General features: G+C 46.4%; 1 protein-coding gene across 2 annotated transcripts in view; it reads right to left on the reverse strand.

Moving 5' to 3' along the window:
* Window positions 1–1,369: 1,369 nt before the first annotated feature.
* The window catches only part of ABCA4 (ATP binding cassette subfamily A member 4), a 136,722-nt gene continuing 114,368 nt past the window's right edge, over window positions 1,370–23,723 (reverse strand). The window contains exons 38-50 of one of the 2 annotated variants that reach the window (XM_017879783.1): window positions 23,466–23,613; window positions 20,212–20,335; window positions 19,743–19,872; window positions 17,728–17,848; window positions 17,212–17,274; window positions 16,616–16,722; window positions 14,101–14,242; window positions 10,359–10,493; window positions 9,501–9,604; window positions 9,335–9,427; window positions 6,408–6,657; window positions 4,659–4,745; window positions 1,370–1,777 (exon numbers count right to left, since the gene is read on the reverse strand). In XM_017879783.1, coding sequence (XP_017735272.1) covers window positions 1,772–1,777; window positions 4,659–4,745; window positions 6,408–6,657; window positions 9,335–9,427; window positions 9,501–9,604; window positions 10,359–10,493; window positions 14,101–14,242; window positions 16,616–16,722; window positions 17,212–17,274; window positions 17,728–17,848; window positions 19,743–19,872; window positions 20,212–20,335; window positions 23,466–23,613 — 1,510 coding nt within the window. In that variant the 3' untranslated portion in view covers window positions 1,370–1,771. The other variant, XM_017879782.1, reaches the window with a different exon arrangement.

Here is a 23,723-nt window from a genome sequence, read left to right on the forward strand (position 1 = left end):
TCTGAGACCAGCCAGGGTGCGGCAGTGTGATGCAAGCAGTGTGCTGGGCTTTCCCAACCTCTATCCTAGCCCTAGCTAAAATGGTCTTGCAGTTTTGGTCATTGGTAAGTTAAAGGAAAAAGTCAAAACCAGATGAAGCTGTGGGGCTACCAAAGTAGTTGTATAGTCTCTATGGGCAGTTACTTGCCTAGCATCTAGTAGGTGCAAAGTGGCAAGTCAGGAGGTGTGCAGGACTTAAAGTTGTGTAGCCCTTGCCCTCTGTCTGCCTTTAAATGAGCACAGGACCCTTCTTGCTGAAACAAAAATTTTAGCACCTTGTGCTCACTTTCTTCCTCATCCTCTTCTCAGCCACAGTTCCTGGGCCGCAGCATCTCTCCCCTTTCCCTCTTCCCTCACCCCGACTCTGGAGTCTATCTTCAATATAATGAAAGCATATTTACGAAGAAGCCCATCTCTAGGTCATGGAGGGAGACTGCCCTGGCAAGGAAACCCACTTGTTCTCCTCATCCACAAGACTTTGGAAACGTTTGGTTCAAAATGATTATTTTCTGAATCTTGGTGAGCATTTATGTGAACTAGATGTCCATACTCATTCCTTTCTTTTGTCTTTTTCCAGATGGAGTCTGGCTCTGTCGCCCAGGCTAGAGTGCAGTGGCACCATCTCAGCTCACTGCAACCTCCGCCTCCTGGTTCAAGCGATTCTCCTGCCTCAGCCTCCTGAGTAGCTGGGACTACAGGCATGTGTCACCATGCTCGGCTAATTTTTTGTATTTTTAGTAGACATGGGGTCTCACTGTGTTAGTCAGGATGGTCTCGATCTTCTGACCTCATGATCTGCCCGCCTCAGCCTCCCAGTGTGCTGGGATTACAGGTGTGAGCCATCACGCCTGGCCTTCATTCCCTTCTAACACCACTGCAGAAGATGCACATGGTAGCAATGCGGAAATGGCACAGCAGCATGTGAATGAGGTCCTGACATCTTCAAATGGTTACAAAGTCCTGTCAGATCTCAGGTCCAACCAAGGACCAACTCTCGCCTGTCCATGCCTCTTTGTCTGCTGTTCTGATTACACCTGTGAGGTAAACACTCAAATAAGTTGGGCAAACAGACATGAAACTTAAAGTCGGTAATACCCAGCTGACAATGGATAACGTTTATAGGCATTACTAGTTGGGTGTTTTCTTCAAACTTTACAAAGACTTGACATGGAACATTAAGACTAGTCCATTCACTTCTAACCTAGTGTTGCAGAATCTTGCCAGTAACACTCACAGAAGTGCATGGGACTGACAAAGAGCTATGCACCCACCTAAAGAATGTCTAAAACTATACTGGGTGGTGTACACCAGGGAGACTGTGGATTAGGACAGTTTGTGATGACTGCATTTGCATTTTATTTTTCCATGAAAATCACACACGCAGACACACAGACAAACACAGAGAAAAGCAGATCTGCTTGAAATGAGAGCAGTATGAAGGCCAAAGCTGCTAGTGGGATGGCGCGGGGTTTCTAACTCTGTGGTCTGGAGAAGAAGGATTTTGTATTTGTTTGGTTTCACCATCAAGTGTTCCGGGTGAGCAAGTCAGTTTCGGTTTCCTTCTGAAAGAGCCACTTTCTGAATTCGCTGCACACTCCTCGTGTGTTTGTTTTCTGCTGCAGTGGGGTCATTTATGCGGCCAGTCCATTTGAATGACCCTATGGGCACAGGCTCCTGTGCCTCCAGCTGCCCAGAGTTCACCTCTGGCTGCAGGAACGAGCGGTGTGAAAGATCAGTCCTGTGGAATGAGATCACATGGACTCGCGTCATCTTGGTTTTCTGAGATGGTGTGACTACTTTTAGATTTCAAAACTAAACAGTTGTCAATCAGTCTCTGAAGGGCACTCAGCTGAGGGCACTGTGATTCCGTCAGATCACCTGGGTTATGGGCCATCTTTCTCTCCTTCTCTATGAAATCTATGAATCAGGTCACCCTGGTTCTAAGATCCAGGCATTTGTTACAAAGACTCACACATATGAGATGTGTGCATACATGCTTACATCCTAGAGGGAAGCTACATCCATGGTGCTGTTTCCAAGGGCTCTTATGGGGTCTTTGGGGGCTTTTTTTAGCTTAAGAAAGTTACCATTATCTTAAAAGCCAAGAAATCTTGATTTAGGTCAGCCCTGAGGTACAGAATTCCCTTGAACACTTCCTGTAGGGGTGGCTCTGGGAAGCATGAAAATGTGACTGGGGGAGGGGAGAGATGAGAGCTGGAGTGCAGGATATTAGGCTCCAGATCAAAGCTTGCGCTTTGATTAACAAAGGTGTCCATGTTCCTTGAGAAGTGGACACCAAGGTGACCTTTTTAACTGGAGACACACTGTCTCCAGCTACACAGTGTGGGTTGAATTCCTGAACCAATGCCCGCTGTGGGGTTGGGGTAGTGTGGGTGAGGAGGGGATTGGACAAAGGCCTGACCAGTCTAGACGAAATGTGGTTTATCCCGTTATCTGATTTAAAATCACATATCCCCTTAAGAGGATGACTAATACAGTACTTAGGGCTGAGAACAGGATTTGAGGTGGTGCGAGGATCCCCATCAAGGCTGAGGGTACTTCAGAAACTTCTGAAACTAATAGAAAGATACCAATTATACGGGGGAACTGGAACAGTGTAAGAATAAGAATTAGAAATTGATCTGAGTTGTTCCTAATTTGGGAATGCATATGCTATGGTCACACAATTATTAACCTATTTAGGATGTTTCTAAGTTGTCCGATCATCTGTCACCTACTTAATTTATTAAAATCTTGACCCTCACCAGTTTTAACAACAGAGTGTAAGATTGCATAAGACCTTATCCCAAAACATGTTTTCCAAGATGGAGTCCTTTGTAGAGTAAAAGTGTTCTTGATAATCTAATATGCTGATTTCTAGATAAATATCCGTGTGGTCCTGGCTCACAATTTGGAGTTGTCAAGCCAACAGCCGGATGAACTTCCTGAAGTTCTTGCATTTGCTTAGGAACAAGTTGTAAATTCTCTCTAGAACTTCTTGAGAGAAATTACCTTTTTCTTGTTTGAAGGGTACTTTAAAGGAAATTATTTTGAGGTGGTATAATGTAAACAATAATGTAATTACTATTTATTTCATGACAGACATATACAATGCTATATGAAAGAATTTTCGCAAACCTTTGTAAAGATAGTATGTTGTAAAGTCAGAATTAGGTTTTGGATGAAAATTATCATAAAAATATGCCAATAAGTGTGTTGCAGGTTTTCTAATCTTTGTGAACAAAAATGTAAAAAACACAATAGAAAAATGATCTCACCCAATAAGGGGTAAAAGTTTGGAATTAACTGTTGTAGATCATAGATCATCAACACCCCTGATGTTCTGCCTGGCCCACAGGTGATGTGGGATTAGTCCTTTAAGACGGAACATGCAGGAAGGGGTGGGGAGACCACTGGGTAATTCTGGGAAGCAATTTTGCTACCCAATTATATATTCTGAATTACAGAGTTATAAAAAGGATTCATGACTGCAAGTGGTTTTCAAAAATAATTTTCAACTGATGTCAACAGCAATCACCAGATCTATAAATGGGAATCAGTGGCTGGAAGATCTCAGTAAAAACAACCTTTCCCTATCTAAAGGAGCCTTTACTTAGGCATTTCTGGACCCTCTGGCAGGTAAGGGGTGGGAAGACAAAGTCAATTTTGCCAAGTAGCCATTAGGTCTCTGCTGGTCAAGAGGAAGCGAAAAAATTCATCACAAGCACTGCTTTGGACAGCAGTGTTTCAATAATTAGCTGTATTTGGTTTTCTTGCAGTCAAGAAACTGGGCAGAATAAAACTTTATGGGGAAATAAGGCTTTTGCACATCCTTGCTTCTTGATTTGATTTGATTTGATTTACTCTCCAGGTAAGTCAGAAGAGAGTGGCTAATTCATCCCTCTACAGTCCCAGGCTTAAGCCAAAGCATTGGGATGCTTGTGCCTCCTCTAGTACTTGCTCTAGCTCTCTCCTTCTTGGGTGGTGTGCTCTTTACATGGGCACTGTATCAGGGCAGGAACCTGCAAGCACCTATTCCAAGAGTTGTCACAAGCCAGGAGACATACCTCCTATTGCTTCTTTCTCCATCTTCTTGATTTTTTGTAAAGAACTAAGAGCCCCCTTCCTACAACAGGTGCTATTCCTTGATCTAACCAAATGTGTCTGCCACTGAAATGATATGCCAATTAAGTCTCTTCCTCTGAAACTCAAACACATGTCCAGACATAGATGTCAAGCAGCCAAAACATTCTAATATTCTCTATTACCTTCTCTGCTCCTTATTCCCCAAATCCAAGCTTTTCTGCTGTAAGCAAAAACATGGGAAAGTTCTTTTCAAAAATGCTCTCCCATACTATCCAAATGGTTTCCTGATTACAACAGGAACCCCTACAGCTACTGAATGAAAAGTTCTTCAGCACAGAACAGGGGGACAGTGGCAGGGACTTAGCAAGGATGTGATGAGGATGTGGTGGGGACTTGGTAGGGACCATGGCGTGGGTGGGACTCTCTGTAGGAGGCATATCTGAGGCCTCGAAGCCACCCAAGCCCAATGAACCAGCTGGGCTCTGAGCCGAGGAGCTGCCTCAAGCTGTGGACTGCGTAAGCAGCAGGGGTACCTGGGCTTGTTGGCTGGCTCCAGCAGCTCGAGGGTGCAAAGGGAGGTCATGAATTTCATTCTGCTGTTTAGCAAAATTTACAAATACCTGGAGGTAAGAGAAGAGCAAGATTAGGTCGATATTTCCAGGAAAACAGCACCCTACACCCACCTACCCACTTTGCTCTCTATTTTCCACAATTCACATACAGCCCAGCTGGTATGGCTTGTGTCCTTCCCAGGGGAGGCTGGCCCACCCACGGAAGCCTGGCCACCAGTGCCCTGGTCAGCGCTATCTTCTTAGACTAGACTCCCGAGTGATGCCACAGGAGTTCCCACTGGAGGACTCAAGGGACTTGGGCACCAGACATTGGGGTAATCAAGGCAAGGCAGATTCTCAGCTAGCAGCATCCTAATCCTCTAACTAAAAAAAGAAAAAAAAAAGTCATTGATCCCTATTTGGCTCCTCGTTGAGTGTGCACGTGGCCCAGACTCCTGCTCGTGCCTTCCCCTGCTTAATGCTGATGAGAAGGTGTGGATGAGCCAGCTCCTCAGGGGTTAAATGGAGACTTCCCTGTTTCCATTTTCCTTGCTTTACTTAACTTTCTTTAAAGATGTTTATTTTAAAACAAACATATATAAAAACACAAAACCCAGAAACAACCCAAATATCCATCAATGAATGAATAGATGGATGAACAAAATGTAGCACATATACATACAAAGGAATATTATTCAGCCTGGAAAAGGAAGGAAATTCTGGCATATGATATAACACGGATGAACCTTGAGGATATTATGCTAAGTCCTCACATAGTAAACCAGACACAAAAGGACAAACACTGTATGATTCCACTTATATGAGGTATCTATAGTAGTCAGAGCCTTAGAGACAGAAAGTAGAACAGTAGTTGCCAAGGGCGAGGGGGGCAGTAAGTGGTGAGTTAGTGTTTAATGGGCACAGATTTTCACTGAAGCAAGATGAAAGAGTTCTATCGGGGATGGTGGTAATTGTTGCACAACAATGTAAATGTACTTAATACCACTGCACTGTGCACTTAAACATGGTTGACATGGTCAATTTTATGTTATTATATTTTACCGCAATAAAAAATGTGATTACATCTTAAAAAACTACACACGGAATGCACGTTTATCAAAACTCACTAAACTGTACATTTAAAATTGGTGTTTTTGTTTTGTTTTGCTTTTTAGAGATAGGAGCTTGCTCTGTCACCCAGACTAGAGTGCAATGGTATGAACACAGTTCATGGCGGCCTTGACCTCCTGGGCTCCAGCAATCTTTCTGCCTCAACCTCCCATGTTGCTGGGACCACAGGCATGCAACACCATGCCTGGCTAATTTTCTGATTTTTTTTGTAGAGATGAGATCTCACTTTGTTGCATGGGCCTGTCTTAAACTCCTGGGCTCAAGTGATCCTCCTGCCTTGGCCTCGCAAGAGCCTGTGTTCCATCGTATGTTAATTACATATCAATAAAGCTGAGTTGAAAGAAAAACCACCACCAGAAACCAGCAAAAAAAAAAAAAAAAAAAAAAAAAAAAAAAAAAAAAATCAATGAAGTTTCCTGATGACTAAAAAATATTGTTAGAAAACAATTTCTGATATACCACCTTTTACCCCAATAAAGAGAGGGCAAGAGTTTGTTAAAAATCGGGAATATTATGCCTCCCTCTTATGGCAATTCCAACCCACATTGGATGTTCTGGGCCAGTCTTTGCTCAGCTCTTGGTGCCCCGGGGCCAACTTGCCTGGTCCAGGGTGGTCTGTGTGACTGAGTACTCCTCGATGAGCAGGCTGTCCTTGTGGGAGAGGAGGAGCTGGAAGATCCTCGCTAGGGAGGAGGAGGAGACCTGGAACTGGAGCATGTTATAGTGCCTCTCCCTCTGCACACTGCCTGGGAAGTTCCCCTGGAAGAATTGCTCCACAGGGTTCAGGTCAGGAAGCAAGTCGTCCTTTGGGGATTTGATCTTCATTGTGACGATATAGCCATCTCCAAATCTAGGGGATGCACACAGTGCAGGACAGGCCTCTGTTAGTGGTTGGGCCTAAGGTAATCCCAAAATAAGGAGTAGACTCATCAGAAATTTTGGGGATTAAGCCCGGCTTGGTGGCTCACACCTGTAATTCCAGCAATTTGGGAGGTAGAGGCAGGAGGATCACTTAGCTCAGGAGTGTAAGATAAGCCTGGGCAACAAGTAAGACCCTGTCTCTACAAAAATGAGCAGGGCATGGTGGCACATGCCTGTGGTCCCAGCTACTTGGGAGGCTGAGGCACGAGGATCACTTGAGCACAGGAGGTCAAGGCTACAGTGAGCCACGATCATGACACTGCGCTCAGCCTGGGTGACAGAGTGAGATGCTGTCTCAACAAAAACTGAAAAACGAGAAACAAACCCAAACAAGAACAACAAAAAAAGAAATACTGGGGATTAAAGGCCCATACCATAGACCTGGGTACATAGGAAAACTAGGAGAGAAAAACCATGATAGTCCCTGGAGAAATCATTTGATACCAGTTTTTAGAGGTCAAATGTCTGCATGGTAATGTGGGACAATCGTACTTGCTGAAGTCAAAGGTAGTTTTATTTTATTTTTTAATTAATTAATTAATTAATTAATTTGAGACAGAGTCTCACTGTTGCCCAGGTTGGAGTACAGCGGCGTGATCTTGGCTCACTGCAACCTCCGCCTCCTGGGTTCAAGTGATTCTCCTGCCTCAGCCTCCTGAGTAGCTGGGATTACAGGCGCCCGCCACGACACTCGGCTTTTTTTTTTTGTATTTTTAGTAGAGACAGAGTTTCACCATGTTGTCCAGGCTGGTCTTAAACTCCTGACCTCAAGTGATCCGCCTGCCTTGGCTTCCCAAAGTGCTGGGATTACAGGCATGAGCCACCGCACCCAGCCTATTTTATTTTTTGAGACAGAGTCTTGCCCTGTCACCCAGGCTGGAGTGCAGTGGTGTGATCTCGATTCACTGCAACCTCCAACTCCTGGGTTCAAGCAATTCTTGTGCCTCAGTTTCTCGAGTAGGTGGGATTACAGGTGCACACTGCCATGCCCAGCTAATTTTCGTATTTTTAGTAGACAGGGTTTCAGCATGTTGGCCAGGTTGGTCTCGAACTCCTGACCTCAAGTGATCCGCCGGCCTCAGCTTCCCAAAGTGATGGGATTACAGGTGTGAGCCACTGCACCCAGCCATCAAAGGTAGTTTTAGCCCAGTATGGGGATCCCAAGACCGCCCATAAAGACACATGGACCAGTGTATACTGAGTGGTGGTGAGGGCTGATGGGCCAGGTGGGAGCAAAGGCTTGGGAAGGCAGCACTTCCCTGAGGAAGCTTCCCGAAGCAAATGGAGCTGCTAGGGCCTGGGCCATTGGTACTTTCTTCCTCCCTCAGCAAGATGGCTGGTTACCCTCACTTGGATGAGGGATGGTCCACCAGAGAGTGTGTGCACGGCTAGTGGGTGTCAGTACCCTATGCCTTGGTATCCTGTGTCAGTCATAACTGACTCCAAAGCTCCCTCCATGGTCTAGGGCTGTTCTCCTCTGCAGTAATATGCTGTTCACCTTTCAGCTCCAGAAAACTCGCCATCCCTCCACGCAGGCAACACTCCTCTCTCACCTCCTCTATCATGCAGATATTGAGGAGTTAGAGGGAAAGGAATAGGAGAACTTCCCTTTCTCCAGCAGCTGGACACAGGAAGTTGCTGACACAGGTCTGGTGACCTGACATGCTGCTATTTCTATAGATATCTATGCAGTGTCCAAGCTGTAGTTGCTCAATAAATCATGGGTCAAATGTCCACTTGCCACAAGCAGCTAATCTATTAGACCTTTCTCTCAGTCATTTATCTGCTCTGACACATATGAAAGGATGACATTTTCTGTGCAACACCCTCCTGTGGGTGCATCAGGATTATGCACCTCAGCATAGATAAGATGGGTTATGTGCTGTTCCTCCACCAACCAGCTTAGTGACTTATATTCTGAGCTCTTAATAAGTGTTTGTTAAATAAGTGAGTAATTGTAACTCTGTTCTTTTCTAGATCATAAAGCTTATCAATGTGAATGAGCATGGCAATGTGCTGATAATCTTAAACTGTTAGCTTTGGCATGCAAACTCTTAATAATAAGGAATTATCTACAATAGTTTACAATGTGTGGGTACAGGGTAAGGATAATCCTACTCAAGATTACTGGCATTGTTGGTTTGTCGTATAACATATGGTCTTTTTTCAAACTCAAAAGCATACAATATTCTAAAACAAAACAAAATGGGTCCTCAAGCCAGTTGGTCTCCTAACCATTCCTACATTGGAGTGGACTCTTACTAAATAAGCCACAGGTCCTGGATCTGTTGGGATAAGTGGTGGAATACTGAGGCAGTGGTAGTGGCCCTCCCTCATCCCAGCCAGGCTCTGCATGTGTCCTGATCAGACACCCCATCCAGAGACTTGGGCGAGTCTTCGACCACAGGAAATTAGGCCAATATAGAGGAGTTTCTTATCAGCATAATGGACTTCTCCATCTGCTGCTGGAGAATGAGGCCCAGCCACCACCTGCCTCTGCCCCAGGGGATGACGGGGCAGCAGGACTCTTCCAAGTGTCAATGGAGAACACAGGATCCAGTTGGATCCACAGAGGCAACAAGGGGCACGCCCTGCCATCTGCTTACTTGGACTTGAGATGCTGAATGGTGCCCATACATCGAAAGGCGCCCTTTACCATGATGGCCAGCCGGGTACACAGCGCCTCACATTCTTCCATGCTGTGGGGCAGGAGAGAGGAGGTGAGCAGGAGAGGACTCCCACCCACCTTCCCCAGCCCTGGGAATCTCTTGCCTGTGGGATGTGAGGACCACAGCCCTCCCTTCTCTGATGATGCTCATGATGACATTCCACAGCATGCGGCGTGCCTGGGGGTCCATCCCTGTGGTGGGCTCGTCCTGGGGGGTGGAGAGAATGTTAGGGAGCACAGGCTGGGAGCTGGCCCTTCCAATTACTGCTTCCCCCTGGGCTGGCTCCCCTGAGGAGGATGAGCTGACAGATGGCGCACACAGTCACTCCCCTCACTTGAGCAAGACAGGGGTACCCTCGTGTAGGGTACAGAGGGCAGGAGGTGCATCAAAGAATAAAGAAGCATAGTGTCCACCCTGGGCCCATTTCAGCCCGCGAGGGGATTAAAGTGGATTAAGGCAATGACAGAATTCTCCTCAAAAAAAGAAAATCCTGCAAATACATTTGTCGGGTGGCAGGGAGATCACTCAGGTCACTTTCCTAGTTCCTGCTATGTCCTGTGCCCTGTGCCCTCATGATCCTTGGACTGCGTGGGCATGGCCTCAGGCCTGGCTGGGCTCAAGAGCCTTTGACCCAGCTCAGTGCTCCTGTTTGGGGACCAGACACCGACACACCACCGAACCGGCTAAACTTCCCGGCTGTGAGCCCATGGCCCACGGGAGACATCCTGGGAACGCAGGATGTGCACAGTCCCAAGTCAAGGCTGTGCCATGACTTGTTTTTCTCCAGAACTGTGTGAACCAAACACCGGGCTGAGTGCTCAAAATGAGCAACACAGGAAACAGTCCAGACTAAAGCCGAATTGCTGCAGTTTCTAAATCTGTCGATCCAGAACCTATTTCCCCAACCCGAGAGACGCAGCACTTGGTTTAAGTCCTTGGGGCGGCCCAAGCCCGCAGTTACCAGCAGCAACAGGGGCGGGCAGCCAATGAGTGCGATGGCTGTGGAGAGTTTCCGCTTGTTGCCCCCACTGTACGTGCCAGCCAGGCAGTCGGCGTAGACAGTCAGGCCCAGGCTCTTAATACTCCAGTTTGCAACCTAGGGGAGAGAAAGAAATGCCATTTGGAGAATACAAGCAAACACCCCAAACCTCCCCAGTTCAAAGCCTTGGGCTCGCAGATCTCATGCCTCTAGAATGAAAGCCCCAGCTAGGCTGAAACAGGCTCCTGCTGGCTCCTGTCGGCTCCTGTCCTCTGGCATGTGCTTCAGGCACCAGACAGGGGCTCCTTCACTCTGTGTCTTGGATCCGAGGGTGGCCCGGTCAGCTCAGCACCTGTTGGGTGTAGCCCCCTGGGAAATGGCCTTCAGCCTTACAAACAGCAAGACAGTGGGTCTCGCCCAGCGTCCTGGACCATGGCTAGGAGTGGAGGAGGAAGGGTCTGTTTGAGAAGATGGTGAGTCCCAGACCTGTTGATCCCACCCCTCAAGAGGGTCACACCCAAAGCCTTGTACATCTGACACATACATATGGAGCACTGACCATACGCTGGGTACTGAACCAGGCACTGGAGAACAATGTGAACACAGCCATTGCCGCTGTCCTCAGACTGCAGGGAGGTGACAGTCAAAATAAACAGAATACTGGCAGATCGTGACAGTGCTGCGAGGGAACGATGACAGAGACACCAGGTGTGTGTGCACATGCACAGGAAGGGATCTAGGGAAGCCACTGGCGACAAGCTCACCATGCTTCTGCCTTCTGTATTAGTCCCCTGTGCCTGGAATGTTCCTCCCTAGGTGTGCACATGGCTGCCTCTCTCACCTCTAGTTCCTCACTCAGGTCCTCTCCTCTGCAGGCTCTCCCTGGGTCACCCTACCTCAAAGTGCAAACCCTACCCCAACACTTCCTCCCTGCATTACTGTTCTCTGAGGACTTTTCACTCTCTAATGCACTGGATATTTTACCTATTTATCTATAGATTGTCTATCCCTCCCATTAGAATGTAAGCTCCATTTTTAACTTTTTATTTGGAAATAGTTTCAAACTCACACGAACATGTAAGAATAAAAATAGTTCATAGAATTATGAACTAATAAACCCTTCTCTCTCTCACACACACAATTTTTTGTGACCCATTTGAGGGAAAGTTACTCATCGCAGCCCTTCATTCCTAAATACTTCAGGGCATATTTCTTAAGAATAGGGATCTTCTTTTACATAATCACAGTACATTATCAATGTCAATAAACTTAATGTTATGATACATTTACCTAATCTACTGTTCAGAGTTCAGTTTTGTCAGTTGGTCCAATAACATCTTTCTATCATTTTTTTCTCTTCTGCACAAGATGTAGCCTATTGTCTGTTATTCAGTCATTGTGTCTATTTAGCCTCCTGCGATCAGAGATATTTCCATAGCTCTTTCCTTGTCTTTTATGACTCTCATATTTTTGAAGAATACAGTCTCCTTTTTTATTTTTAAAGAAAAGGAATATTCCTTCTTTGGAGCTTGTCAGATGTTTCCTTATGATAAGATTCAGGTTACATATCTCCAATGTGGATTCTACATAAGTGAAACTGTGTCCTTCACAGGATATCACATCTCTGGGCATGAGATGTCCATCTGCCCCTTATGGTTAATTTTGATCACCCAGTTAAGGTGCTGTCTAATTTCTCCATTGTAGAGGTTAATTTTTCATCAGCCAGTTAAGGTGCTGTCTAATTTCTCCATTGTAGAGGCTAATTTTGATCACCCAGTTAAGGTGTTGTCTAATTTCTCCATTGTAGAAGTTAATTTTGATCACCCAGTTAAGGTGCTATCTAATTTCTCCATTGCAAAATTACTATGTTTCTCCCTTGTAACCAATAAGCAATCTGTACAGAGATACGTTTATTTCTTTAAAATTACAGTATCATTATTTTTTTAAGAGACAGAGTCTTGCTCTGTTTGCCAGGCTGGAGAGCAGCAGCTTGATCACAGCTCACTGCAACCTCAACTTCCAGGACTCAAGCATTCCTCCCACCACAGCCACCTGAGTAGCTGGGACTATAGGTGTGCACCATCAGGCCCAGCTAATTTGTTTGCTAATTTTTTGTAGAGACAGGGCTTCCCTATATTGCACAGGCTAATCTGGAACTCCTGTGCTCAAGTAATCTTCCCACCTTGGCCTCCCAAAGTGCTGTGATTACAGGTGTTAGCGACCGTGCCCAACCTGTTATTTATTTTTTTAAAGCACTTCCTTACTTTCTGGCATAAGATATTCCAGGTTCAGTTTATACCTATGCCATTCCAGCCCTGGAATGTATCATTTATTGAAGGAATCAGGTTTACTTTTAGTGGGGAATGTTATTAAGACAAAAGTCTGAGCACTCAGTGTGCTCATGGCTGCTGGGGTGTTTTTGCTTCTTGACCCTTTCAGAAGACAGATATACACAGGCAAAGATATGTGTATATATACACACCTGTGTGCATGAAACATGAACACACTTGCATGCACCCACAAACACAAGCATATAAATATTCCAGAATTCCCAGTGCTATTTCCAGTTCCAATCCATGACCTCACAGTTCTTTCTTGCTTTTCCCTTTTCCATATTTGTAAGTCCCTTCTTCCACAGTGAGAATTCTGGGTTCCAATAACATCAAAACATTTATTAATTTACTTAATCCTGTAACACATCTCACATTTTCAGAATCACTTTGCCTATACCACTATAAAATACAAACTAAAAAGAACTCAGAAATTATTTGTAGTTCTTCTCCCCAACTCCACCCTGCCCAAGAATGAGGATATAGAGTCAAACACTGTGTTCATCAGTTGTTTGTATTAGCTCTATCTCCCTTTTGCAGGATTATGATATTTATTTGAAATAAAATTGGGTTACTTTATTTAGTTTGCTGTCAGTGTTAGGTTTTCTTTTTGTTTTCATTTTTGCCTACTTCGCATTCTTACTAATTTTAAAACATATGTGGAACATTGACATGCTTCCAAAAGTTAAAACTATACAAAAATATATCCCCAGAAGTACTATTCCTTCCCATTTTTCTTTCTTCCCATTTTCCTCTTGTTGATCACCAAATTCATTGTTTTCTGGTTTATCCTTTCTACGTTCTATCTGCAAAGGTAAGCAGACATACGTTTGCTTTCTTGTTTTTCCTTCTTTCTTACATAAAAAGTAGCATGCTCTATGTTCCGTTTTCCACTTTGCTTTTGTTCATTTAACAGTATTTACTGGAAATATCTCCATATCAGTTCATTGAGATTTTTCTTTTTCTTTTTTATAGTTGCATAAGACTTTATTGTGTGCCTGTACCATAAATTATTCAGCCAATCTACAATGACTAAATATTTAGGTAACTTCCAGCATTTTGCAATTACAAATGCAACAGATCACCTTGTACATATTCATTTTGTACTATGGGAGATATATCTTCAGGATAAACTCTTAGAAGTGTGATTGCTGAGTCAAAGGATACATGCATACATCATTGTGTTAGATATGAGAGTGGGGATTTTTTTTGTCTGTCTTGTTCACTGCTATACCCCTGGTTTCTAGAATAGTACTTGGCACACAGTAGACACATAGTAAACATTTGTTAATGAATAGCATGCTTCAGTTTCTTATCTCCAAGAGAATGCACTCTCATGAAACAGGCTTGTAATTAACCAGATTCCTATATGGCCATAACAAACCATTTTTTACCTTTTCGATTTCCTCTGCTGGTACACCTCGAAGCCGGGCATAAAGGTAAAGATGTTCTCGTCCTGTGAGCAGCTCATCAATTGCATCAAACTGAGGACAGTAGCCCATATTTTGATGGACTTCGGAAATATTCGTTAAAATACTGCAAGAAAAAAAGCAATTAGTGAGTGTCCTTCAAGGAGGTGGAAGGATGACCATAGAGCTATGGCTGGAGAAGCTTCTGCCAATGGGAAAAGGAAGCTGCTGCTTCTCTTCTCTTTGGTTTCAGAACTGCATGCGATATTTGGGAATCAAAACAGGGGCCCTTCGGTCAGAAACTGAATCCTGTCAGATTCTTCCGTGTTTGCATGTCTAGGATTAATTGAATCCCGGTTATGCCATAAGTCAGCTTTCATTTTGGATCAGATCACCTCACATGTGAGTTTAAAAACAGAGGGAAGGCCGGGCGCGGTGGCTCAAGCCTGTAATCCCAGCACTTTGGGAGGCCGAGACGGGCGGATCACAAGGTCAGCGGATCGAGACCATCCTGGCTACCACGGTGAAACCCCATCTCTACTAAAATGCAAAACTAGCCGGGCGAGGTGGCGGCGCCTGTAGTCCCAGCTACTCGGAGGCTGAGGCAGGAGAATGGCGTAAACCTGGGAGGCGGAGCTTGCAGTGAGCTGAGATCCGGCCACTGCACTCCAGCCTGGGCGACAGAGCAAGACTCCGTCTCAAAAACAAACAAACAAACAAACAAAAAACAAAACAAAACAGAGGGAAGATCAGGTTTAAGAAAATGATTCATGATTTTTCAATACTTTTCAGACATTTGGGAAGTAACTAGAAAAGATGGATCCGTCCCGTTGGAAGTAAACTTCTCTATCTGTATTTATTGGCAAAGATAGCAACGCAAGAGGAGCCAGTCAGATAACTACCCTCAGCCAGAGGCCTGCAGGGAGAAGGGGTAGAGTGAGTTGGGTTCCACCAACTCCCTTTGGCTAAAATATTCACCCTCACCAAAAAAATATATTGCCTCATGATGGAAAATAAGCTATACATAGACTTTTAGTCTAATCTCATCCTTTTCTTCTTAAAGCTTAGGGTCTATGAATAAAGGATGGATGATACAGGCTAGTACAGAGAGAGACTACTGCAGTTCCCCTACAATGACAAAAGCCTCCAAAGGTATGGGTTGAGCCAAATAAAACTACTTAGGGAAACAAGTAGGGTATGTCTCCAAATTAGCAGGCGCTACCCTACCAGATAATCCCAATTCTGTGTCTTAAACCTATAGTTTCTTTCTAGCGTCCAGCTCAGTTTTACCTTCTGGAAGTCAGACTGTGCCTTACTTGGACACAGTTGCAACTTTATGTCTCATAAATGTGCCCATGGAAAATTCTATGATATCTTTCCCCTCCTCCACCCTGCCATGACTCCTTTTGTCACCATCAGGAAGTCACCTGCATGGTCACTTGCAGGTGAAGCTGGATCTGTTGAGATAGACTCAGCCATGACCTGGCTTCACCCCTGCCTGTCCCTTTTCTGTAAACCCAGTAGGGCTGGCTGTAGAGGCCAAAGAACCAGATTCATCCTATCTGAGCCAGTGAAGCATGCTCAGGACTCCTCCTGCCCACTGGGCATTGGGCCATGCTAAGGATAGCTTTCAGGGGAGAGAAAGAGGCCCCAGTCAAGCAGATGCTGGACAGATGTCAGCAGCACATAACTCCACTTATAAACCAGGGCAGAGGCTTCCTCTGGGCACCTCTACCGTGTGTGCTGAAGTTTTACTGTTCAAGCTTTTCCTGCAGCCAGGAAAGAGGCAAACAAGAGAGAGCTCACCCTCTCTGTCCTGCCCATAGGGGGCCAGTCTCTTTAAACACATTTTATTACAGAGACCAGCAGTCACCCTCCAGAATCCAAGGACACATGCCAGTTTTCCCTGTATGCTCCTTGGTCTGGCAAAGCCAAGTATCAGCCTACAAATAGCCAATGCAGGTTAAGCTACCGCAAGGGTGCATGAATGAGCCTCTATCTAGAAACTCAACCCAGAGGAAGGATGCTTCATCACAGGGGTTCTTAACCTGGGATCCAAGAGCTCCTGCAGGATCATAAATGTGACCTGGGACTCAGTAAATTCCCTGAAACTTTTTGCAAAAATGTGTGGAGGGAGGTAATGGGAAGCAATGGTGCATTTTTATAGGAATAGGCTACAAATGTTCATTGGATGCTTAAAAGGTTCCATGACCTCTAAGGGATTAAGAACCACACACTTAGTGCTTCCTTGGTCTTTCCAAGAATCCATCCCAACAGAGGAATCTCTTAACCATCACAATTCAGTTCAATTTTCCAGTGGGTCAATTTGTTGGGCTTTTTGGGCCATGCTCTCTGGGAGGCCTCCTGCTCTGTACACATCTTTCAGGGCCTCAGGGCCACCCTAGTATAGGGTCTGATGATCACCCTTCCTATTCTGGGAGAGGGACAATGCCCAGGACCTGTGAGAGACTCCCTGAGACAGGAGGAGCAGGACACTCACCTTTTGCCTGCTACAGTGGCATCCCCTGAGGTCACTGTGGTGTCCCCAGTAATCATCTTGAATGTGGTTGTTTTGCCAGCACCATTCACTCCCAGGAGGCCAAAGCACTAGGAGAAAACACAGAGCTAGCCTGGCCCTAGAGACCAAGAAGGTCTAAAATGTCAGACCCTAGGGTAAGTGTGTGAGCTGGGGGAGGCATTTTAGATCTGGGCTGCATCAGAGGCCATGAGCCACGTGCTACTGAGCACTTGAAACACATCTAAGTCCCAATTGACATGGGCCCTGAGTGTAAAGATTCAAAGACTTAAAAACAACAAAAACTTGTCAAATATCTCATTAATAAGGTTTTCTATTAATTACATGTTGAAATGATAATATTTTGGATATATTGAGTAAAATAAAAAATACTGGTAAAATTAATTTTACCTATCTTCCTTTTACTTTTCTCATGTGGCTAGTGGAAGATTTAAAATTATATATGTGACTTGCATTATGGCATTATGTTCCTATTGAATATCTCTGCCTTATGGGGAGGAGAGGCAGGCACAAGAGCTGATGTTGGGAAGCCTTTCACCCGTGGTCTGCAGAGTACCCACCTCTCCAGGGCGAACTCCGACACACAGCCTGTCCACTGCCGGGCTGGAGGTGCCTGGATAAATCTGCAAGATACGAAGAAACCAGACTTAGAACTGAGACAGGTTTAGAGCAAGGAGGGGAAGAGGGAACAAAGAGCAAAGATGGTTTAGGAGAAAACTACCAGCACTAAGAGGTTACATATTGACATGGGCAGGCACAGAGGTGCGGTGAGTACTGAGACATCTCGAAGCTGACCCATGCTCTGTAGAAACGGAACACAGAAAAACGAGTGATGCTCAGCTGGAGTGATTCTCGCTGAGGCCCTGTGTCAGTGCCTGAGATGAATAGCAGGGAACACACATTGGAATTAGATGTTCTTGGAAGACAAGTTATAACACAGAGATGATGACCCCACATAAAATTAGGAAACCAAATTGCTTGCATAAGCATATTAATTGATCTATAGAAGGAAAACAGCAACATCATGCCAACTGTGGATCTAACCAGCACCTCCAAACTCATACCCATTCCCTTACCTTGGTTAGTTCATGTAGCCTTAAGATGTCAGTTTTATTTCCACCGGTAATAATTCTTTGTCTTTCTTCAGCCACATCATCATCTTCATCAACAATGGGCCCCTTAGTGGGCTCAGCAATCCTAGATGAGGAAAAGGGGTCAGGATTGGGCTGGCTGTACAGTATCCTTGGCACTGTCCTTTCCATTGGACCTCTCTTTCATTTCCTTGCTTTTGCTAAATTCTAAAAAGGGCTCCCAGCAGGAGAGACATTAGGCATTAGGTAGAGAGGTCAAGTGCTCATGTCCAGAGTCAGCCTTGGGTTCCAGTCCTGGCCCCCTCATGTGTGATCTTGGGCATTGGACCTCTGAACCTTGCCTCCTTCAACCATGTGATGAGGAGGGGGTTAACAATACCTGTCTCACAGGATTGTGCTGAAGATGAACTCAGCATAGTACCTGGCACAGAGTAAAGACTCAGGGTCTGGGAGCACCGTCAGGACTAAAACCCTTCCTCTACAGCAAGCACTCAGTAAGGGGTAGTTACTAACCTCTAAGCCTTCCACTTCCTCCAGTCTGCCCTGCCAACTCCACCTCTCCAAAACAGAGTTGTCATCAGGCCACCTCATGCCTCAAAACCTTCTGTGGTTCTCCATCAGCTGGAGATTAAAGCCCTCCCTCTGCAGCTGTAGTTACAGCCCTGCAATCCAGCCCCACCTACCCTTCTCACTTACCTCTTGCACTAAGTCCTCTGTCTGCAATTGGCATCTCCCCCTTGTCCCAGTCCTATTGGTCGTCCCCGTCTCCCAGCCTCCGCATGTGTTTCCAGTCCCTCAATGTCCTCCTCCTCCTGCCCCACCAAATGGAATCTTCCCCATCCTTAAAGACATAGCCTCTTCTTTGAAACTCTCCCTGACCTTCTGGAAGCCAGGGACTATGGTGTACTTCTCTGGTCCTCTTTAGGTCCTAAAGCAGGCAGGACTCATTCAAATATGTTGACATCAGAGTTTGAAGCTAATGAGTCAATTTGGGTAGTCAACCTCCTGACCCGCTCTCTCCCACACAAAGGCCTCTAAAAGGTGTGGCCAAGGCTGCAGAGAGGGTCTGCAAGGGCTGAGGGTGCCAAGGACAACAATTCCTGACACTGTCTCCCATAACTAGAACTGCTTGTGTATCCTGTTTCATCAGAATGTGTTGACACCTGTGATCTCATTCACCTCTCACAGTCCTGTGAGTAGGGAGGCAGATTCATTTCCAATAAGCCAATTCCCTGTGGATCAAAACATAAAACCAAGTCCTTGGAATCTATTTACAGGTGACCACACTTAGCCCGAGAGGAGGAAAAGTTAAGAAACAAAACACTATCGGGGAAAGCTTGCTAGGAAGGGCTGCTGCTTGGCAATTCAGGCCCCTGGGTGAGGACAATAAAGGTAGGCCAGGATTGCAGAGGGGAGTGAGGCAGGGGCCCACCAGCTTCAGGAAGAGCCTGTGGAAGAATGGCAATTGCCAGCTAACCTGGCATTTGAGAAGCCCTGGTCAAGAGTCAGGGTTGGCGGCTACCCACCTTCCTCCAGGGGTGGGAGGGCATGATCACTGCCTGCACCCCTCCACATGGTTCCCATGTTACTCCCATGCTCCCAAATCTCTAATTAGCAAAGGGGCCTGCTATGTCCGTTCTCTCATAAATACATTAGTCTATTTCCTAGTACTTTGGATATCCCGTAACCATTGTTATTTGCAATACTATCATCTAATCAAAATACACATTTGGTAATTAAATGAGAAGGATTAAATATCAGCAATTGAAATTAATAGCACTGCATTTTAAATATTTTAAAGAGGATGCTCTTCACATATTTGAATGTGCCATTTTAACCCGATTCCCTACTTGTATTATTGGAGAAAAGCCAGGCTTTCAGAATATAAAAAAAACATCGTGGAGTGGGGCTCCTAAGGAAAGAGATAACCGTGTGGGTGTAAGGTCCAGTCCCGGATGGCCTGAGCTGCCCACTGACCCCAGGGTGTGGCATGGACATACCATTGGGAAAGGAAGAAGTGGCGCTGGACCAGGAGAGTCAGGAGGAAGTACACCACTCCTTCCACCACCATGGCAAACAGGTTCTTCCCAATCAGGTCCCAATGGAATGGATTTGCAGAGTGCTCCTCACCTGGGCATCGACAGGAATTGAGTCTGCTTCAGCCGCCCTGGCTCACCCCACAGACCTGGCCACTGCACACAGCCCACTAGACCAGGCCTTGTGTGGGAACTGAGCAAGAGCCAAACACCTGCCTCATCTGGGCTGCCCTCCATCCCTCCTGTGGCTCCCTAGCCATGGAAACAGAGGCACCCTAATCCCCTCTAGCTGACAGGACTCTTCCAGCCCAACAAGGTCCCCTCCTAGCACCAGCCCCTCCCACAGTCTGATATAGAAGCCTCCCCCCCCGCCGGTAGCCCACCCAGCTTTGGACCCAGGGCCCATGCTCCACAGGCCTTGGCTACCACCCACCAAACCGGGCATAGACATCTGTCACAGCCTGGCTCAGTGCAAGGTCAATGAGGCCCCGGCCCAGGCAGAAGTGGGGGAAGATAATGAGCAGCTTCCTCAGCACGGCGTTGAACCTGAGCAGCGTCTGAAACAGAGAATTAGGACTGTTGGAAATGGGGCAAAGCCCACCCACCCCTCTCTTCAGCAGGTGGGGCCCAGATGCTCTCACAGGACAGCACAGGGGAAGGCCTGCAGATGGAGAGTCCTTGCAGCCAGACTGGCCACTGGAGGGATTTGTCCAGCAGAGCATAATGGGTTTGCTGTGGAGGTCATGAAGTACTTATAAGCAGTGCCTCAGGCCAGGCCAAGGAACTAATCAATTAAATGACCAGTCAAGGACTAAGGCTCCCTGCAAGTTTCTAGTGGGCAGGAGCTGCCCCTTCGTCTAGCCAGGCAGCATCTTCTAAACATTTACTATGCTCAGTACCATGTGGGCACCGAAGCTAACTGTGAGGAACCTGCATTACTGTCCTTACCCCTCCCCTAGATGACTCTGGGGGTGACAGCAGGAATGTGCAGAGAAGCTGCAGCCCTCCTGCTGTCCACTTAGGGAGCTCTCCCTGCAGACTCACTTTGAAACAACAGGAGCCCTCCAAGGCGTTTGTTAACAATAGCTGCAGGGGGACAGCAGGCCCTGAGCCATCTCCAGTTCTGCTTTTCAGCCCCTCATGGGGCAACTACCATTGTCTAGGGAGAGGAGGGCTGGAGACTCTCTCTCTGGGGTCTGTTTTCAAGTGGTCAGACTTGGCACGTTGGGCAGAGCCTCCCCTAAGAAAATAGAAGGGACACTGAGGGGTACAAGGACAGCGTAGCTCCTGGCTGGGCCACTGCTGTCCATTCCATCTGGCTCATCCCTGTCCCACAACCTCCTCTCTCTCCAGCTTCCACACCTGTGCCCACATTACCTCATCCTTCCCTGCCTACGCCCTGTCTGCCCACTCTTTCTGGAATCACTGCTCTTTGGCCTCTAGGCCAGGGCATGTGCAGGCTGTTACCTATTGCTCCAAGCAGGAAAGAATGTTCTTTTTTCTTCTGCTTTCTGAAAGATTCCTGTTCTTTAGATAGCTGGCTCAGAGACTGCCTTCTCCTATAAGGCTTCCCAGATTCCCATGAGAAAGTATCCATTCCTCTCTCCCACCACTTATCACATTCCCATGATTAATTTTTTAAAAATCTGCCTACTTTCTCTACTAGTCAGTGGGCCCCTGGAGGGTGGGCATTGAGTCCTAATTATTTTTGTGTTCTTCCTAAATACCTGCACAATGATTAGCTCTGAGTAGGCACTTCATTATTTATTAAATGGGCTAATGGAAATCTACAGGCTGAAATTGGACTTCCTCCACCGTGGCTCCCCCAGCCCCTGCAGCCTGGCTCTTCCCACTGCCTCTGGCCTGCAGCGTGTTATCCGCCTCGCTCCTCTGATGCTCTGTCACACACTGTATTATGGAGGATCATTACTGTGGCTTATATCAGCTGCAAACTTGGTGGGCAGGTCCTTTCCGGACTGGAACGGGAGCCTCTGGAGGGCAGGACGAGTGGGCCATGCTTGTTTATATCAGCACACCCAGCACATGGTGTTCAGCTAGTAAGGACCTCCTGACTGTGCAGGGGCAGCAGCTGCTGGGAGCTGGGGAGCCTCCTGTGGGATACTGGGGGTTTCCGCAGCAGCTTTGTATCTGATAATTTACATGAAAATACCAGCTTTTTGGAGGCGGGTGCTTAGCAAATGTTGGCTAAATGGGTGCAGCCGCAGAGGGGAAAATGTTCTAAGTTGCTTTAAGCTGCTATTTAATTATTCTGAAGGAACACTCTCTTAAGACTTAGTGGGCTGTGACAAACACGGCTCCGCAAAGCAGCGTTTTCAATCACCTGGGGGCTCTGGCCATCTGCTGGGGTTGTGTTCTTATCCCCCGGCTTTCCGGAGTCTGACTCCGACATGCTGAATTTCTTATCATTCATAGGACAGATGAGGCTTCATTACTTGCCTAGCGGCCACAGAAACCCTAACAAGATCTGGAAAGAGTCAGTCTCAGGGGCCATGGGTCTGGGGGGTTTACGGTGGAGACTCCGCACAGATTTGTCCTGTGTTCCCCAGCGGGGCCCAGAGGTGGGTGGAGGTGGGCGCTGCAGGGCAGCAGTGCAGATGTGCTGGCTGGTCCCACCCTCTGAACTGGGAAGAGCTAATGAGGAGAGGAAAGGTGAGGCGCCTGGGGACACAGACACGTGGGGAGGTAAATGTTCCAAGGACAGCCACAGCCAGGACTCAGACACAGCGGTGGGGATTGGGAGTGTGGAGTGTAAAGACAGCCCTGCAGCGACTGCCTGCTTTTTTCCTGCCTCTTTTTATGGTTCAGTTTGGCCATCTGTCTCTGGACAGGGGGAGGTCAGATGGAAGGGACGACTAGGCTTGGCAGCTCATACAAGTGAGGCATTCAGCATGGAGAACCCCCAATCTCTTCCTCAAGATTAACTTGCCCAAGGAATAGTATATGTCAGAGTGTTACAATTCCATAAGAAAGTGGGAGAAAGAACGTATGGGGATTTGCTGATGTGTCTCCAGAGCACACAGGAAACTCAAATAAGAGTCTGCCTCTGGAGAAGGGAACTGGGTGAGTGGGAAACAGGGGTAGGAAGGAGATTTTTTTTTATTGTATGCCTTTTTATTCTTTTTAGATTTTGAAATCACCCAAATGTATTGTGTGTGTGTGTAAAACCCAACACCCAAAGTCCCTAAGGAAACCTTTCTGAAAGAGTAAGCAAAGCTTAAAGTTTATTGCAAGAATAAAGTTTTGCTTGCAGAATAAACACAGAAAACAATTTCACTCAGAGTACAGAAATGAAAAAGGAGTTTATAGGAAGAAAGAAGGAAGAAGGAAGGAAGGAGGGAGGGATGGAGGGAGGAAGAAAGGAAAATAGGAGGGCAGAAGGAAAGAGGAAGGGAAGGAGGGAGGAAGGAAGGAAGAACTGAAGAGTGAAGGAAGGAGCGGGGAAGGAGGGAGGAGGGAGGAGAAGAAGGAAAGAGGAAGGAAGGATGGGAGGGACGGAGGGAGGGAGGGAGGGAGGAAGGAAGGAAGGGGGGTCAAGGGTGGGGAGGAAGAAAGTGGCATTCATCTGCATTCAGCTGCTACATGTACGATGCTTGCCCCTGGCTCTGCTTGACCAACACATACTCTACTATCCTACTGATCAAACACAAAAGCCAAAGTTATGCTCACCCGGTTATTCTCAAATAATTCCAGGATGAAGGTAATAGCACTGCTGTTGATGCCGATGAACAGATTAGCACAAGACAAAGCCACATAGGCTGTGCTAGGGACATCAAACAGGAAGGATGCTGGGTACATCATGGGAATGACCGCCCATCTGTGTGAAATGAGACAACTCAGAGCAATGGAGTTCTACTTTCCATTCCATCTGCAATACATCTAAATATAATGCACTACCCTTACACCTGAGGTGATGTGTGTGCACTG

This window comes from Rhinopithecus bieti, unplaced genomic scaffold (genome assembly GCF_001698545.2).
Source record: "Rhinopithecus bieti isolate Rb0 unplaced genomic scaffold, ASM169854v2 scaffold_11919, whole genome shotgun sequence".
NCBI lineage: Eukaryota > Metazoa > Chordata > Mammalia > Primates > Cercopithecidae > Rhinopithecus > Rhinopithecus bieti.